Genomic DNA, 12,294 nt, shown 5'->3' with positions numbered 1-12,294 from the left:
CATCTAAGAAATATTTGACTAACCTAAGGTTAAAAAGATTTTCTCCTGTGTGAGTGTATTTTTTTTTTAAGCCCCAACACAGGGCTTGAACGCATGACCCTGAGATCAAGACCTGAGCTGAGATCAAGAATTGGACGCTTAACTTACTGAGCCACCCAGGTGCCTCTCCTGTATCTTCTAGAAATTTTATAGGCTTAGATTTCACATTTAGGTCTGCGATCTGTTCTGTATTTTGAGTTTTATATATGTTGGAGATACTTATTGGAATATTTTGTTTTTGCATATGTATATCCAATTGTTTCAGCACCATTTGTTGAAATGGGAACTCCCATTTTCCGTTTAATTGCCTTTGCACCTCTGTTGAAAATAATTTTGGGGGCGCCGGGGTGGCTCAGTGGGTTAAAGCTTCTGCCTTCAGCTCAGGTCATGATCCCAGGGTCCTGGGATTGAGCCCCGCATTGGGCTCTCTACCCAGCAGGGAGCCTGCTTCCCTTCCTCTCTCTCTGCCTGCCTCTCTGCCTACTTGTGATCTCTGTCTGTCAAATAAATAAATAAAACCTTTAAAAAAATAATTTTTAAGTATAAAGATATAAAGTACATTTAACTATACATGAAATGCAATTTATAAGTGTACAGCTTGGTGCGTTATCACAGAGTGAACACACTGTCTAGTCACCCCCCAGGTCAAGATTAGAAGAGGACAAGGACCTCCAAGTCCCCACTCATGCCTTTTCCCAACCAGTACCACCCAAACCAGTACCACCCACAAAGGTAATTACTCGCCTTTTTTTTTTTTTTTTAAGATTTATTTATTTATTTATTTGACAGAGGGAGACAGTGAGAGAGGGAACACAAGTAGGGAAAGTGAGAGAGGGAGAAACAGGCTTCTCGAGGAGCAGGGAGCCCGATGTGGGACTCAATCCCAGGACACTGGGATCATGACCTGAGCCAAAGGCAGATGCTTAATGACTGAGCCACCCAGGTGCCCTTGCCTGACTTTCAACATTATGGATTAGCCTTGCCTGTGCTCTTACTCTCTATATAAATAGAATCGTGTAGCATATACTCTTGTGTCTAGGTTCTTCTGCTCTTCAGTACATCTGTGAGATTCATCTGTGTTACGCAGTTTGTAGTTCATTTATTTTCGTCACCACACAAGATCCCGTTGAATGACTGCCACAGTTTCCCTTTGTGTTGTTGAGGGACATCTGATTTTTTTCCCCTGATTTAGTTTTAGAAGTAGGGCTTCTGTGAACATCCCTGCACTCGTTTCTAGAGCACGTGTGCATGATTTTCTTGAAGCTGTGTACCTAGAAGAATTGCTGCGTCGTACCGCATGCAAATCACTAACTTTAGTAAACACTGTTAAACAACTTCCCCAATCAGCTCTGCTTCCTGCTAACTGTGGGAGTTCTCATTTCACCACAGTCTTATGCTATTTTCGGCTGCTTCATTATAACCTTTCTAGTCGGGGTACAGGAGTGTCTCAGCATGGCTTAAATTTTCCTTTACCTGAGTGCTAATCGGGTGGAGTACATTTTCTTATGTTCACAGGCCATTTGGATCTTGTTTTTAGTGAAGTACACATTCACATCTCTTCTCAGCTTTTTGGTGTTGTCTTTCTTCTCTATGTGCAGGGGTTTTATATGCACCAGAGAAGATCCCTTTATCAGTGTTGAATGTTGCAGATAATCTCCCCATTTCTTTTTACTGTTCTACCTTTTTTGCTTTTATTTAAATTGCAGTTAGTTAAGATACAGTGTATTATTAGTTTCAGGCATACAGTATAGTGACTCAGCACGTCCATACAACACCCAGTGCTCATCATGACAAGCGCCCTCCTTAATCCCCTTCCCCTGTTTCACCCATCCCCCACCCCGTCCCCTGTGGTGACCATCAGTTTGTTCTTTACAGTCAAGAGTGTTTCTTGGCTTGACTCTTTTTCTCTTTTGTTTTCCCCTTTCCTCATTCATTCTGTTTCTTAAATTCCGCATATGAGTGAAGTCATATGGTATTTATTTTTCTTTGACAAACCTATTCCACTTAGCATAATACTCTCTATCTCCATCCGCATTGCAAATGGCAAGATTTTGTTCTTTTTTATGGCTGAGTACTAGTCCATTGTAGATACATAACACATCTTCTTTATCCATTCATCAGTCAATGGACACTGGGCTCTTTTTTCATAATTTGGCTATTGTTGATAATGGTGCTATAAACATCAGGGTGCATGTATCCCTTCAAGTCAGTATCTTTTTTTTTAAGATTTTATTTATTTGACAGAGAGAGAAACAGCAAGAAAGGGAACACAAGCAGGGGCAGTGGAGGAGGGAGAAGCAGACTTCCCACCAAGCAGGGAGCCTGATGCGGGGCTCGATCCCAGGACCCTGGGATCACAACCTGAGCCAAAGGCAAACGCTTAACTGACTGAGCCCCCCAGGTGCCCCTTAAGTCCGTATCTTTGAATCCTTTGGGTAAATAGCTAGTAGCAGAGTTGCTGGATTATAGGGTAGCTCTATTTTAACGTTTTTGAGGAAACTCCATACTGTTTTCCGGAGTGGTTGCCCCAGCTTGCATCCCTACTACCCTTTCTCCACATCCTCGCCAACACCTGTTTTTTTGTGTGTTCTTAATTTTAGCCATTCTGACAGGAGTGAGGTGGTGTCTATCTCATTGTGGTTTTGATTTGTATTTCCCTGACTGTTGTACTTTTAATCTTGTAACATTTACAAATCTTTTCCTTCATGAGTAGCACTTTCCACATCTTGTTTCAGAATTCTTTCCCTTCACCAAGACCATGAAGACATTTTCCTGTCCTGTTTTCTAGGCACCTCCTGTGTTAACACTCACATTAGATTGACAGTTCCTCTGTAGCAGATTCTTGTGTATGGCGAGTTAGTGGCTAAAGGTGATTTCCCCCCATAGATACCCAGTAATCCGTCCACATTTATTTGAAAAGGTCATTCCCCCCCCTTCCAATGCCTTGCCATGTCAACTTTGTCATAACTCAGGTGTCCAGAGGGCATCTGGATTCTCTTTTTAGTCCTACTGGACTGTCCTTCCTTGTGCAAGTACCACATCGTTGAACATACATTCTGTATACTTATGGAACAGTCCATATACTCGATGGATCAGACTTTCTGCTGGGGCTTGTGATTTCCCAACAAAGCAGGCGTCCGGTATTAAGTCATCATCACGAACTGGGAACCCAGTCAGCAGTTCCCTGCATTTCATCCTCCTCACCCAGTGGTCAGTATTTTGGAGTACAAGGAATGTGCAATTACAGGGACTCGTGACATTCGAGGATGTGGCTGTGGATTTCACTCCGGAGGAGTGGCAGTACTTGAACCCTCCACAGAAGACTCTGTACCGAGAAGTGATGCTGGAGACGTACAGCAACCTGGTCTCTGTGGGTAAGAATGGCCTCCTCAGGTTATTTTGCTGCTCGTGACTATTGTGTCTGATAGAGGGCCTTTCCTTGCTCGCTCTGGAAAACTTGTAAGGTCTCTGAACTGCCTGAAACCTCGGACGTTGAGTTTCGGGGATCGAAGTTTCCTCACAGGGTGTTTGTGAACTCAAAACCCAGGTGGAATGGTGTGACTTGACCACTGGACCATTGTGTCAAGTGAGCGGGTCTCCCACGCTGCCCCAGACCCCACCGCCCTCTTTCTCAGACGCTCTCTGAAGACCCAGGAGGTATCACTGTCATTTCTCATTAGCAGGACCGCAGGGGACCAAACCAGACCTCATCCTCAAGTTGGAGGTCAAAGAGCCATGCCTGGGAGAAACAAAAATCTCCTTCTGGAGCTTTCCAGGTGAGTGGGATCGACTCAAGATGACGGGGCCGGGGGTGCCAGCTTGTCAGCCAGGGGCGATTGTCAGCCAGGGGCAAGGACATCTGAAAGAGCTTTCAGGAATGTCTGGAGAAGCGCTGTGACCCTTTATTCTTGTTGGACAGGGACATGAATACCTCAGACATAGGACTGACACCACCCGCCCCTGTCCCACACCCACTAGACCACTCCCCTTAAGTTGGTGCTCACCCTAAAGTTTCTGCACAGCCTTTTCTCCCAGTGGCTAAGTGTCTTGTAAGTGCCGGTCCTGCCCCACGCCCTCTCCCAGTCTCGCTTCTCACTGCCTTACCTGAAGCCAGGCCCCCCTGAGTCCCAGGCCTGGGCTACCTGTTTCCATCCAGTCTAGATAATCCTATCAGGTTGCTCTCCTAAATCATCTTGATTATCTTTGTTTAAAAATAGCTTTATTGAGAGAGAATTCCCAGACCACAAACTGCACTCTCTCTGATAGATACAAATGCAGCGGTTTTTAGTATCTTCGCCAAGGTAGGAAACCATCACCATTATCTAATTCTAGAACATTATCGTCACCCCAGAAAGAAGCCCATACCCCTCATCAGTCAGTCTCTATTTCCTCCTTCCCCCATCCCCTGGCAACCACTTTCTGCCTCTATGCTTTTTCCTGTTCTGGAGATTTCATGTAAATGGAACCATACAAAATGTGGCCTTTCGTGTCTGGTCTCTTTCACTCGGCATGGTTTCCAGGCTCCTCCACGGGGTAGCATGTGTTAGGACTTCATTCCGTTTTATGGTGGGATGATCCTCTGGTGTCTGGCTTCCACCACTTCTGTTCATTTATCTGCGGATGGGTATGTAGGCTGTTCCTACTTTTTGGCCATTAGAAAGCTGCTATGAACATTGATGTAGAATTTTTTATGGAGATGAATGTTTTCATTCCTTTTGAGTATGGACATAGGAGTGGGATTGTTAAACCACATGTTTAACATTTTGTGGAGCTGCCAAATGATTAATATCCTGTTTTCAAAAATTTTTACTGAGTGGTTTTATCACCCACAGAGGATTCTTGCCCGAATCATTTTATAAGATATTTGGAAGAAGGAGGGGGAATTTTCTATCATTCCTTCTCCATTTATAAGTTGGCAGTCTTCGCTTACCCTGTCCCTTTAATGAATGCATTTTAGTATCGGTATGGACTCAGAGTTTTATTTTTCAGGATGTTATAATGCACTAATGTCTTCAGTCGTTACTCATTTTGATGTTCAAATTGTCCTCAGCTTGGCCAGTAGGAGTCCCTTCGGGCTGGCTCCTCCGTCTCTTAACATGACCCCATCCTTCTCTGAGCACTTTCTAGCACAGAAATATGTTCCAGGTTCACACTGTACTTGCCCTGTTTCAGACCTAGAATCAGCAGCTTCTCCAAGGATTTCTGATCCCTTTTAGTGGGGGATGGTACTGAGAAATGAGGATCCGGGGGCAGAGGGTCCTCACAACTCCTTGCGTTCTCGTTTCTCATAATGTACAAACGATTCCCAGCTATCTCCTCCCCCCTTTTAAGTAACTGTTTGTCTTTTAGTTTCCCATGGTCTGGACTTTGCTAAGTACCCTACTTAACATATTCCCCTGTCCCTTATTTTTTGCTTATAAATTGATGGTTAGATTTTGAAGTTTGACCAGATTCAGGATTTTATTTTATTTTTTTTTCTTTAAGCAAGTTCACTTCCTGGCTGGCATGACATCCTCTCATCAGGAGGCATGTAATGCATGGTTGTCTGTTGTAGTTATGAGTTCTCGGTGGTCATTGCTTGTATCTGTTCATTAATGTTGCAAAATGGTGATATTCTGTCATGCCTTCTTTGTTGATTAGCTGGAATAGTTCTATAAAGAAGACTGATTGCCTTTCATCTGTTACTTACATTGTGTGTTCCAGGAGTTCCATTTCAGTTATATACGTTTTCCCATTTGTTTACCAGTTTTAAAAATAATGAGTTGGTTTTATAGCATCATTCAAAAGGTGACTAATAGGTCTTTTTTTAGATTTTAAAAAAGATTTATTTATTTATTTATTTGACAGAGAGAGAGAGAGAGATAGAGATAGATCACAAGTAGGCAGAGAGAGAGGGGGAAGCAGACTCCCCACTGAGCGGGGAGCCCGATGCAGGGCTCAATCCCAGGACCCTGAGATCATGACCTGAGCCAAAGGCAGAGGCTTAACCCACTGAGCCACCCAGGTGCCCCAATAGGTCTTTTTAAAAAAAATAATCAATATTTTGTGTTTTAATCCATTGCCTTATCCTCATTATGAATCAGACTGCCTTATCTCTGGCCAGGGGAAACTTTGTGGTGTCACAGGATGTTCCAGGCTCATTTTATATAGTTCTCATCTCTGGCCTGGAATGAGCCATTTCTCCAAGGTGCCCTGTTTTTTGTTTGTTTGTTTATTTGTTTGTTTTGGGGTTTTTTTGGTTGGTTGGTTGGGTTTTTTTGGTGGTAAATGGTGTTTTTTTTAAAGATTTTATATATTGATTTGACAGGGAGAGATCACAAGAAGGCAGAGAGGCAGGCAGAGAGAGAGGAGGAAGCAGGCTACCTGCCAAGCAGAGAGCCCAATGTGGGACTCGATCCCAGGACCCTGAGATCATGACCCGAGCCGAAGGCAGAGGCTTAACCCACTGAGCCACCCAGGCACCCCGTAAATAGTGTTTTGAGACCACAATTTGGATGCTAGTGAATTGCTTCTAGGCCTTTTAAAAATTGACAGGGATGCCCAGGTGGCTCAGTCATTAAGCGTCTGCCTTCGGCTCGGGTCATGATCTCAGGGTCCTGGGATCGAGCCCCACATTGGGCTCCCTGTTCAGTGGGGAGCCTGCTTCTCCTTCTGCCGGTGCTCTCTCACTCTCAATCTATCTCAATTAAAGTCTCTCAAAAAAGTAAAAATAAAAATTGACAGAGCTAGGAACCATGTAAAAATGATTTCTAAAAAGATTTTATTTGAGAGAGAGCATGGGTGAGAGAGAGAGCAGGAGCTGGCGGGGGGGCAAGGAGACTCCCTGCTGAGCAGGGAAGCCCAATGCAGGGCTTTACCCCCAGGCAGACGCCCAACTGACTGAGCCGTCCAGGTGCCCGGTAAAAAAAGTTTTTGTAAGAGGAAATAAATCATGTATTCCAATTGACACTTCTCCTTCATTGAAAAAGATTGGTATTTCCAAATCAGATTCTGGGGTTAAACGTTTCTGTTAATCTTACATCTGATGGTAATGTAGTTAGTATTCTTCTGAGACTGCTGTTGATAGTGGTGTGAATCAACTGAGGTAATCACGTTGGTGCCGTTGAGAACCAAGACTTTCCAGCAATGGTGGTCTGGAAATACAGATGAGGGTATATTATTATTATTGCGGGATCCTTTTAAATCCAGTTTTGCTTTAGGAATGTATAAAATACTGACTTGGTTCCAAAGTCAAATCTAGAAAAGAAGGTATATTTAAAGAAGTTCAGCTTCTTTCCTTGCATTTCATTCTCTCCCTTCCTTCTGTAGGTAACCATTTATTAAAATGCAAAGGTGTATTCTTCCCTTGTTTACCTGTTGAGCCTATTTAAGTATGTATTTATAGATTTCTTTCCTTAGAAATATGGTAGCCTACTATACAGTTTTCTTCACCTTTTTTCACTTAATGGTCAAGAGCATGTGAAATGTGTTGAGTTATTTCTTTTCAGAGTAGTGCTGTGGCTCTGAGTCAGCATAGCTGCTGTTGTAGTAGCAGCATTGGTTGTGACACTTGGTGGAGCTTGGGTGGCCCCATCAGATGTATTTTGCAAAAACAACTTCTATGAGTCTGATATTCATGCCTAAGAATGAGTTTTTTGCTAATGATATTAAGGATGTCATAGGAACATGGTCCATTTTCAAATTCAGTATTACTATTGTAAATGTTATCACTGTTAAGTCTGAGTGGTAGTCTGAATAGTTTTTTATACTCTTTCATCTTTTCTGTCCATTTTTCATACAAAATTTCAGGAAAAGGTGAAAAGTCAACTACAGAAATGATTAAGATTTGGTAGATGCAGAAAGTATTTACCATATTTTATTGACTTCAAGATCCAATTGATTTTAATACGTAGCCACTAAGAAAAGTTTCCACCACTTAATTGGTGACAAGCCATTGATAATAAGGTACACCTGGGTTTAGAAATGTGTTAAAATGTGAAATAATGTGCATCTTGCAGGTGATGAAATATGGTATATTTAAGCCTAAGCTTTGCAACTTTAACTTTCTAAATGAGTGGGACAGATAGCTACTTTAGAAAAAAACAAAAATTAGTTATACAGGAAGATCAGAATAAGCTTCTTTGAAAAGACAGAATTGCTTCTTGAAAGTTATCTAGATCTTGTTTTTTTTTAAAGATTTTATTTATTTATTTGACAGAGATCACAAGTAGGCAGAGAGAGAGAGGAGGAAGCAGGCTCCCTGTGGAGCAGAGAGCCTGATGCGGGGCTTGATCCCAGGATCCTGAGATCATGACCTGAGCTGAAGGCAAAGGCTTTAACCGACTGAGCCACCCAGGCAACCTGAAAGTTATCTAGATTTTGAATATAGCAAAATATGGGAGACTAGGCTATGTGGGTGATAGAAAATGAGGAAGGGTTTGGCATTGATAGAGTCATCGTTTTTAGTGAAAATAGTGTGGACAGGAGAAGGTGGGGTTGAACTGTGAACGTAAGCTTGGATGAATCCAGATTGGGGAAAGATCTTTGAGTTTTTCTTCATTTTTGTAAGGTTAATTATTCTGCATCTTTCTCTGATTGACTAAGAATGTGGATTCAGGATTGTCTAAGATTTGAGTCCACTAACCACACTGTTGCATTTCTACTTAGAAATTGTATAAGTCCTGGACACTTAAGAGTTCATATGATAAATAAAGATAAAGGTTGATAAGGTCCCCAGAGTTGACAGGAATCAGAGATGATGTAAAAGTAGAAGTAAGACAGACTGAGATGTCAGGGCAAGATTGTTCTTGGTAACAAAAAGCCTAGCAGGTGGGAGTTTAGTAAAAGAACGGGATTTGATGGTCAGGATCTTCTCTAGAACTCAGATAAAATGAGATAATAGTATCAGCTTTCATATGGTAGGGCACTTTTAAAGAAGGTTCATTATATAATATTAAGTTACAAAAATGGTTTATTGTACTTCCTTCTAGAAGCAGTCTGTCAAATTGGTGAACAGATTGAGAGACAGCACCAGGATGACCAAGATAGGTATCTGTTGATGCAAGTTGGATTCCCTGACAAGAAAACAATTATCACCAAGACTGGCCATGACTATAATGAATTTGGAAACGCATTTCATCTGAATACAAACCTTGTTGCTTCAATCCAAAGGTCCCATAAATATGAGCCATTTGGAAATAATATGGTAGATAGTTTAGACTTATTTACCAGAAGCTCTGTAGGAAAGAAATATGATAGTGGATGTGCAAAGTTATTTTTCCATACGGAGTATGAGAAAACAACTCCTGGAGTAAAGCCCCATGGATATAAAGAGTGTGGGAAGGCCCACAGGCGGAAGAAAGGGCTCAGTCTACAAGAGAGAATTAAAAATGGAGAGAAACCCTTCGAATGCACCGCGTGTAGGAAAACCTTCAGCAAGAAGTCACACCTCATTGTACACTGGAGAACTCATACCGGAGAGAAACCCTTCGGATGTACTGAATGTGGAAAAGCCTTTAGCCAAAAATCTCAGCTCATTATACACTTGAGAAGTCATACAGGAGAGCGACCTTTTGAGTGCCCAGAATGTGGAAAAGCCTTCAGAGAAAAGTCAACCGTCATCATACATTACAGGACTCACACAGGAGAGAAACCTTATGAGTGTAATGAATGTGGAAAAGCCTTCACTCAGAAGTCAAACCTCATTGTCCATCAGAAAACGCACACGGGCGAGAAAACTTATGAATGCACTAAATGTGGGGAATCTTTCATACAGAAGCTTGATCTAATTATACATCACAGTACTCATACAGGAAAGAAACCCCATGAATGTAACGAGTGTAAGAAAACTTTCAGTGATAAGTCAACTCTTGTTATACATCAAAGAACTCATACAGGGGAGAAACCTCATAAATGTGCCGAATGTGGGAAGTCTTTCAATGAGAAGTCAACCCTCATCGTGCATCAGCGAACTCATACAGGAGAGAAACCCTATGAATGTGATGTGTGCGGGAAAACCTTCACCCAAAAATCCAACCTTGGTGTACATCAGCGAACTCATTCAGGAGAGAAGCCTTTTGAATGTAATGAATGTGAGAAAGCATTCTCTCAGAAATCCTATCTCATGCTCCACCAGAGGGGTCACACAGGAGAGAAGCCCTATGAATGCAGTGAATGTGAAAAGGCATTTTCCCAGAAATCATACCTCATTATACATCAAAGAACCCATACAGAAGAAAAACCCTATAAGTGTAATGAATGTGGCAAAGCCTTCAGAGAAAAGTCCAAGCTCATTATACATCAGAGAATTCACACAGGAGAGAAACCCTATGAATGTCCTGTATGTTGGAAAGCTTTCAGCCAAAAGTCCCAGCTCATAATACATCAGCGAACACACACAGGAGAGAAACCCTACGCGTGTTCTGAGTGTGGCAAAGCCTTCAGAGAAAAATCCACGTTCACTGTACACCAGAGAACTCATACGGGAGAGAAACCCTATAAGTGTGCAGAATGTGGGAAGGCTTTTACCCAAAAATCGAACCTGATTGTACATCAGAGAACACACACGGGAAAGAAAGCCCACGCGAAGGGCCATAGCCGGAAGTCAAAGCTCATCACACATTAACGAGTAGATCCAAGGTGCCTCTTAAGGTTCACCGAGGGCAAGTTTTGTCTCATTAACGTTTTAAAGGTACGTTCTGATTTCTGGTTTAAATATGGGGAGTAAAAGGCTCTTTTCATCTCAGTCTTCACCCAGACACTACAAGGAGCAAAAGAGGAAGTGTAATCTCTGTATCTGCCACAAGGAGGAGATAGCGGAAACCCTGCCAAGAGCGCAGCCGGAGGCAGAGGGGACCACGCGCCAGTGCAGGAGATCTCGAAGCAAACACTCAAGGCTGCACACGTGGGGCCGCACTGGTGAGGACTCACCAGTTGAGGTTCAGGATATCCCCCAAGTGCAAGGCCAACTACATCCACTACGGTAACAGAGGGCATTGACAGGTGGGAGTTAGGATGTCTCCTAGACCCATTTGGGGTCTGAGGAGAGGCTGGCAGAGGCCTTGACAAGAAATCACTCAGACAAGCCATATTTGTAGAAAGTAGTCTGCAGTCATGAGAGGAGCCCTTGACAGGGGCTGGGGCAGGAGAAGGGGGTGTTCCTTGTGAAGAACCCTACAGCCGCCCCGGTTTACGGACTCTGGAGAAGTCAAACCGAAAAGAAATACCAAATGGGAGGGGGGGGAACAATTTTAAGAAAAACTCTTACCTGCCTAGAATGTGGCCCCCCTTTCTTACCCCACATGAACCTCTGGGGAACAGCAAGTCCAGGCAAAACTCTTACTCAAATAATGATTCCAAAGTAATGAAAACCACAAAGGCAATGGCTTTTGGGCCTACAGTTCCACTTCTAGGAATGTATATACTCATGTACGTACGAAATGATGACCACGCAGAGATCTTCACAGGTGCACTGTGAAAACAAAAGGTTGGAAGCTGTCTAGATGACAGGGGTCTAGATACCGAAATCATGGTATGTTCATACAGCAAACCTCCTAGGTAGACAAAATGAAAAAAAAAATTGTGTGTGTGCGTGTGTGTGTGTGTGTGTATATATATGTAGAAATATATAAAAATTTATATATATACATATATATAAAGAGAACTTGGACATCATCTGTGTAGTGATGTGGGACGATCTCCAACATGATTAGGAGCAAAAAGCAAGATGCAGGATCATGAATATAATATGCTACCATTCGCATATAAAAACAAATTGTAAGTACGTAATTGAGCATATATGCATCAACTCTCTCTGGGAAGATACATGAGAAGCTGCGAACCCTGATTACCTCTGGGAAAGGGCAGGGGAAGTGGGTGGCTGGGGGAATGGAATTGGGAGGGAGACACCTCTATGTCCTTTCATAACTTTTGAAAATTGTGCTCTGTGGCTGTACTACCTTTTCAATAAATAAAACTTTTTAAAATGAATATTTTGTTTCATTGCTGTGATAATGAAGTTCGATTCTAGATACAGGATTGCCTAACATTTGAGACACGGATGTTCAATATGGAGTTTAATGTTTTGAGTGAATAGTAAACAGAATAATCTGTCAGAACAACAGATAGCCAGCCGGTTCGAAAGGCACAGCCGGTTCGAAAGGCACACGGGCCTCACTTTCCCGAGTGTGCCAAGTGCGGTGGTTCTTAGGTCGGCTGGGACCACATCGCATAAACTGAAATCATGGAGACTGGAAAACATTTCCTAATTTAGTGTGC

At 42.6% G+C, this 12,294-nt stretch overlaps 1 protein-coding gene across 14 annotated transcripts in view; it reads left to right on the top strand.

Annotated features, from left to right (window-relative positions):
- The window catches only part of ZNF182 (zinc finger protein 182), a 31,434-nt gene extending 19,428 nt beyond the window's left edge, over positions 1 to 12,006 (top strand). For 9 of the 14 annotated variants that reach the window (XM_032843033.1, XM_032843034.1, XM_032843031.1 and 6 more), the window contains 3 exons: positions 3,287 to 3,413; positions 3,720 to 3,815; positions 9,009 to 12,006. In XM_032843033.1, the coding sequence (XP_032698924.1) occupies positions 3,287 to 3,413; positions 3,720 to 3,815; positions 9,009 to 10,642 (1,857 nt within the window). In that variant the 3' untranslated portion in view covers positions 10,643 to 12,006. Of the gene's footprint in view, positions 1 to 141; positions 160 to 598; positions 772 to 3,286; positions 3,414 to 3,719; positions 3,816 to 9,008 lie in introns of those variants that run through there. The other 5 variants (XM_032843042.1, XM_032843040.1, XM_032843037.1 and 2 more) reach the window with 5 other exon arrangements.
- Positions 12,007 to 12,294: the final 288 nt, after the last annotated feature.

Source organism: Lontra canadensis, unplaced genomic scaffold (assembly GCF_010015895.1).
Source record: "Lontra canadensis isolate GAN:19392208 unplaced genomic scaffold, GSC_riverotter_1.0 scaffold134, whole genome shotgun sequence".
Classification (NCBI taxonomy): domain Eukaryota; kingdom Metazoa; phylum Chordata; class Mammalia; order Carnivora; family Mustelidae; genus Lontra; species Lontra canadensis.
This window is presented reverse-complemented; position numbering and strand designations above follow the sequence as displayed.